This window comes from Nanorana parkeri, unplaced genomic scaffold (assembly GCF_000935625.1).
Source record: "Nanorana parkeri isolate BGI_ZX_2015 unplaced genomic scaffold, ASM93562v1 scaffold174, whole genome shotgun sequence".
Classification (NCBI taxonomy): Eukaryota; Metazoa; Chordata; class Amphibia; order Anura; family Dicroglossidae; genus Nanorana; species Nanorana parkeri.
In genome coordinates, this window is record NW_017306442.1 from 1,054,582 (window position 1) to 1,061,417 (window position 6,836).

Here is a 6,836-nt window from a genome sequence, read left to right on the forward strand (position 1 = left end):
AGCAGGATGCAAGCCAGAGCGTCCTACTTAGCTCCTAACAACCGGTAATTCTCTGTGCTGCTTTCTGCCCAGCTCACTGAAATCCCAGATACCAGGAGCTGAGCAGGATGCAAGCCAGAGCGTCCTGCTTAGCTCCTGGCAACCGGTGATATCAGTAAGCTGGGCAGAAAGCAGCACAGAGAATCACAGGTTGCTAAGAACTCTATATTATTATTATTATTATTATTATACAGGATTTATATAGCACCAACAGTTTGCGCAGCACTTTACAAAACTGATGGAGACAATACATTTAACAATACAATTTCAGTACAGGAGGTAGGAGGGAGAGCTTACAATCTAGTAGGAGGTATAATCTTCCTCCTTTCCTGTCTCCCATAGCAAAGTTTGATCAAGCCATTGGTTCCTATTTATGGGGCATTGTGCCCTCAACGGCACCTGTTTGTCCCCACACAGTTCGCAGCTTTCATGCAGGTTGATAGACCAACTGTGTTGTGAGCAGCAACAGCTGACAGGTCTGGAGTAGTGTAGGCCCTCAAATACATGATCAGAGCAAAGGACAGATAAAAGCAGAGTCAGCAGACTGATGACCAGGTCATGTACAGACAAAGTCTAGGTTTCATACAGGCAAACAAAGCAATGATTCACAATAGCAGAGGTAACAGACTGATAATCATGTTAAGTACAGACAATGTGAATGCAAACACAGTGCTAACACACAGGAATAATCCAAGGCATGAACAGTCAGACAGAAGGTAGAGACAGACAGACCTCTATCCAGGGCTTGGGCAAACAGACAAACCTGTTGATCAGACACTAGGTGGTCGTTCTGAATTCCCTTTTATAGGTGGCTAAAAATGGTCAGGTGTGCACAGCAGATATCTAAACTGCAGTGCTAACTAATAACCAGCAGATGGAAAATGTGCAAGGCTGATATTTCCAAAGTCTCCACTGTCTACGGGCTCCTTACATTTTTGCATAACTCTACCTTGTCATGTTCTTGGCACACACCAAGTCGGGGAAGTGATAGAAGTAGTAAATCGAAGCTTTAGTACATTGCAGGCAAATTAATTGTGGGGTAACTACGGGGGAGCTCTCTCTGCATAGAGTCACCCAGCTTTTAAAGTTCTGGTATTTTTACAGAAACCGAGCATATAGCACAGAAATCATTTATATCAAATGCCTATACATACATGGGGGTTTCTTTTGACTGCACTTTGTGCATGTATACTACTTCCTCCTTATACAGTATGTATACAGCTTCCTTCTGTACTTTGTCTTTTCAAGTTTTATGATAGTTATTTAACACATAGCGACAAGGCAGAAAGTAGAGATAACAGGTTACCTAACCTACTAAATTTATTCATGGCTAAACCAGAGAGCAAAGCTTAGACATGTAATGTCATGTTCAGACTCTGTTCTCAGTCCTCCTACAAGCGTTCATGTTTGTTTGGCGTGTACTTGTGAAACTATCTATCTATCTACACTAGATTGCTAAAAGTATTGGGACACCCCTCCAAATCATTGGATTCAAGTGTTCCCTAAAAATTTCCTTGCTAGTACCACCTGTTAGTGGTATTATAACAAAGTGGAAGCAACTGGGAACAACAGCAACTCAGCCACAAAGTGGTAGGCCACATAAAATGACAGAGCGGGGTCAGTGCATGCTGAAGTGCACAGTGCGCAGAAGTCGCCAACTGTCTGCAGAGTCAATAGCTACAGACCTCCAAACTTCATGTGGCCTTCAGATTGGCACAACAACAGTGCGTAGAGAGCTTCATGGAATGGGTTTCCATGGCCGAGCAGCTGCATCCAAGCCTTACATCACCAAGTGCAATGCAAAGCGTCAGATGCAGTGGTGTAAAGCAGGCCGCCGCTGGCCTCTAGGGAAGTGGAGACGTGTTCTGTAAAGTTTGGTGGAGGGGGGATTATGGTGTGGGGTTGTTTTTCAGGGGTTGGGCTTGGCCCCTTACTTCCAGTGAAGGGAACTCTTAAGGCATCAGCATACCAAGACATTTTGGACAATTTTATGCTCCCAACTTTGTGGGAACAGTTTGGGGATGGCCCCTTCCTGTTCCAACATGACTGCGCACCAGTGCACAAAGCAAGGTCCATAAAGAAATGGATCAGCGAGGTTCGGGTGGAGGAACCTGACCGGCCTGCAGAGAGTCCTGACCTCTACCCGATAGAACACCTTTGGGATGAATTCGAGCGGAGACTGCAAGCCCAGCCTCTCGTCCAACATCAGAACCTGACCTCACAAATGGTCCAACATTCCCATAGACACACTCCTAAACCTTGTGGACACCTTCCCAGAAGAGTTGAAGCTGTTATAGCTGCAAAGGGTGGGCCAACTCTATATTGAACCCTACGGACTAAGACTGGGATGCCATTAAAGTTCATGTGCATGTAAAGGCAGGAGACCCAATACTTTTGGCAATATAGTGTATCTATCTATCTATCTGTCAATATGTTCTAATTACAGGTAGCATGAATACCATAATCCGTGTTTAGATTGGCAATTCTGCAATCTCCTGTACTACAGCACTCCGGGAGTTAGAGAAAGCAAGGTACCCCGACCAGTTAGGACTATTGCATTGCACAATGCTGTCAATTTAACAATCAACATGCTTATAGAAGGCAAAAACGTATGAATCACCTAATCAGTGCACTGCCATCACTTCACTGTCCAATCACCTATCTGGGAGCGCAGAGGTGACCAAGAAAGCAAAGCTTTAGCAGCCATGTTTCACCTATCAGATCAGTAAATCCAATTATCATTACTTCCCATTGAAAGTTCAGAACGTACAACAATGCTAACCAAAATGAAAACTTCCTGGAGAGGTCCTAGTGGTAGTGGTTTTGGTTAGTAGCTTTGTATGTTTTGACCTATCTATGGGAACAATAATGTGATCATTCTGTTGTAGCCCTCAAACAGTGTGTTTGGTGATACATATATGCATCCAGGGGCAGGCCATCCTCCATCTGCACCCTCCGTCTACCACCAGGCATCAAAGATCGTTTGACCGGAAGATAATAGAGGAATCCAGGAGGCCCAGAGAAAGATCTGGTATCCATGTAGCCAAGCCAAGCAACGAGGATCAGCAAACACGCTGATCAGAGCCAGGGCTATAACATTTGGGTGTTTATTGTAGAGAGAGTACTGTGCACTCCAGACCTGTAGAGGGTTTGTAGGTCAATTATTTGTTTTTGCAGCACCCCTGTCCCTTGAAGTAATTTTAATTGCACTCAGTAATCTGATCTGAAAAATCTGGTGAAAAATAGCTGCTGAGGTTTTGCTTTCTTGCTTTCACCTACATTCTTGTAATGTATGAATTGCTCTACACTGTACAGACCTTAAAAACTCCTGGTCATGAAGGGATTACTTGTTTCTTGTTGAATGGCTACTGATACCGAGCCACAAAGATAACTTTATATGTGTGTGTCTTTTTCAGACAATGGAAACCAACGGAACCAACCTGCTCCCCCTAAGCTCGGATATCACAGACAAGAACTACAGCATTTGTATTCTTGGAACTGGGGACTTTGGCCGATCACTGGGATTTAAATTGATACAAAGTGGCTTCCATGTGATATTTGGGAGCCGGAACCCTGCCAGCGCTAGCTTGCTTCTCAAGGGGGTGGAAGTGTTTGGCCATGCAGAGGCAGCGCAAAAATGCCCACTGATCATTGTGGCTGTACAGAGGGATCATTATGACAATTTTCTCAGGGAACTTGAGGATGTTTTAGAGGGAAAAGTCTTAGTGGACATAAGCAACAACCTGAAGATAGACCAGTACCCAGAATCCAATGCGGAATACCTGGCCCAGATGCTACCAAGAGCTAAAGTCGTCAAAGCATTTAACACAGTGTCAGCATGGTCTCTGCAATCTGGAACCCTGGATGCCAGCAGACAGGTAACCAATGATTATTACACTTATATTTAGATAACTGCAACAAATAGAGCACATTGATATTGTTTCATCAGTCTCTGCTCCAAAGAAACTTACACTCTAATGTTGTGACCATAGTCATATAAGCAAATACATGAGTGGGACAGTCTAGACATAAGCCAGTTACCCGACTACCTGAGAGCGAGAATAAACCAGCACACTCAGAGAAGACCCACACCAACATGAGAACATCATGTGAACACTGTTTCCCTGGTGGTAATTAAACACCAGCACTGCAAGGTCACTGTGCTGCACTGTACCATAAAGAATGAGCAATTAAAGTTAAGCTCTACAATAAATTGAAAAATAATTTAAGACATGAGGTGGATATGGCCAGTACTCAGCTCTGGCAGCATGAAGCACTATAGTAGAAGACCAGGGAATGCATTTTCACTAAGGAAAATAGGTATTTAAAGGCATTTTAAAGTGAAAACAGTTCAAAATGATACCATGTGATGATACAAAGTAGTAAAATATTTTTTCATGACTATAAAGAGAAAGTAAAAGACTTTTTAAAGCAAAGTTCAACATAAATAGGTTCAGAAAAAGTCAGCGGTCCATCCACAACTTTCTCCCTAATGGAAGCCTTTACCACGATAAGGAGGAGATTCTCCACACATCTGGTCCTGATGAGACTACAGATTAACAATTCCAGATTCCCCTCTCTAGACTGTGCTCACCAGATATTCATCCTACAAAGACAGTAGTAGGAGACCCAGAAGCGTATCTAGAAACCTCAGCGTCCCGGTTCAAGAAACCATTAAGGGCCCCCCTGCCCGAGTGCAAGAAATTATCAAAAATGTTGGCGCCTTGGTGGTTACAGGGGTAGTGCATGTGTTTAGTCCCAGGAGGCAATGTCGGTGCCTAGGTGGTTACTGGGGCCAGACCCTATTGTTCCTTTCTGCCACCCCCTAAGTGGCTGCAATTAGAAACTATAGCAATGGTTATGTGTATACCAAAGTTCTTCCCTACATACTAATCTGTGTGTTTTCTATGGCAGGTCTTTGTTTGCTCAGATGACAACACAGCTAAACAGAAGGTAATGGACATTGTGCGTGCCATTGGGTTGACGCCACAAGATAAAGGATCTTTAGTGGCAGCTAAAGAAATAGAGAATTACCCCCTACAGCTTTTTCCTATGTGGAGACTCCCCATCTACCTATGCGCAGGACTAACTGTGCTCGTGTTCCTTTACTGCATGATCAACGACGTTGTCTACTCTGCAGCTGTCCTTGAAAAAGACGTCTCCTTCCGACTGGCCATCTCAATTCCCAACAAGGTCTTCCCCATCGTCTCGCTCATGCTGCTGGCCTTGGTCTACCTTCCAGGAGTGTTTGCTGCTGTTATTCAACTGTATCGCAGCACGAAGTACAGCCGCTTCCCCAACTGGCTGGACCGCTGGATGTTGTGTAGGAAACAGCTGGGATTGGTTGCCCTAGCCTATGCCTTTCTCCATGCCATCTACACTCTGGTGATTCCAATTCGATATTACGTAAGGCACAGGATAGCAGCCGGCACCATTGCGCAGGTACGGTGGTTGAATTTCAAAGTGAATTTCACATAGCTTCTCATGGGTTGTGAGGGTTCAGCAAGGTGCAGATATTTTTAAAGAAAGTGTGTACTAAGAGAAGTGTGGTTGGGCTACCATAGCTGACCTCCTTCAAAGGATACAAGTTGTCTAACGAGTACTTTTGCAGTCACTGACTTGTGACAAACCTGCAGCTTATATGGTACAATACATTTTGTATCCACCATCAGTATATTAAATAAAGCCACACATGTGACCAATATATACAAAACTCCATCAGCCAGTGTATCAGATATTTGTGGTATTCACCACCATGGAGAGGGCCTTCACTAAGTACGGGAGCTTCCAGTTGTACAAGAATTTCATTGAACTTAGTGCACCTAAACATCCTACTTTTGCATTCGTATGACTTTTTAGCAAAACAGAATTATGCTATTGGAGCTCTCTTTGTTTAAATATAACCACTATCAGCTCCTGCACCTGTATACCCCTCGTGGGCAAAATTCATTTTTGCATTCCTGTTTGTGGGCCCATTAATTCAGCAATACCTTTGTCACTATCTTACATTACAAAGTAATACATATATCCTGTATTTTGGTACAAACAAGGCAATATTATCTTGCAGAAACAATGTTATTTTCTATGCAGCCCATAGACAAAATGAGTAAGAAAAATCTCAATGACACATTAATTCAAGCAATGACTAAACATGAAGCATCTTTAACAGGTCAAGAAGAACGAAACCAGCCCCTTCCTAAACGTCGTGGCCTGGAGGTCAGACACGTACATAGCTCTAGGAATTCTGGGATTTTTCTTCTATGTTCTCTTGGGAATAACGTCATTGCCATCTGTTAGTAACGCCGTGAACTGGAGAGAATTCCGCTTTGTCCAGGTAACAATATATAGATAATTCTGTCTTCCCACACAGTGACAAAACCTAGGTCAATCATATGGCAGATCTCAGCCATACGCTTGGCCATAAACAGTGCAATGGCAAAACATGGTCTGGTGACCAATCAGAATTCATTAGAACCATCTGTTATATCCAACACAGACAATCTCTATGACCTATATCAAAGCTATAATCTTATGTCTATTTGGACAGCACAAGGCATAGCACTACTCCCTCCATAAACACTCAATTTTCCCTTTAATACCACCAGAAAGTGTACATCTGCCTTAGTCTACATGAAGTATACTTATTATCATTAATGTAATATTTCTGATTTCCTTACTCCTAATTTTTTATTTTTCTACTCTAGTTTTATTTGTTTTTTTTTGTTTTCATAAACTTTAATGATCTAAAATACTTTTTTCTTTTAACATTGATTAAATAGTGTTTTATCTTGATTTAC

General features: G+C 42.8%; 1 protein-coding gene across 1 annotated transcript in view; it reads left to right on the forward strand.

Annotated features, from left to right (window-relative positions):
• Positions 1-6,836, forward strand: part of LOC108785685 (metalloreductase STEAP4-like) — a 19,434-nt gene that overhangs the window by 10,358 nt on the left and 2,240 nt on the right. The window contains exons 2-4 of the mRNA XM_018554808.1: positions 3,456-3,917; positions 4,954-5,481; positions 6,209-6,373. Of these exons, the coding sequence (XP_018410310.1) occupies positions 3,459-3,917; positions 4,954-5,481; positions 6,209-6,373 (1,152 nt within the window). The 5' untranslated portion in view covers positions 3,456-3,458. The remainder of the gene's footprint in view (positions 1-3,455; positions 3,918-4,953; positions 5,482-6,208; positions 6,374-6,836) is intronic.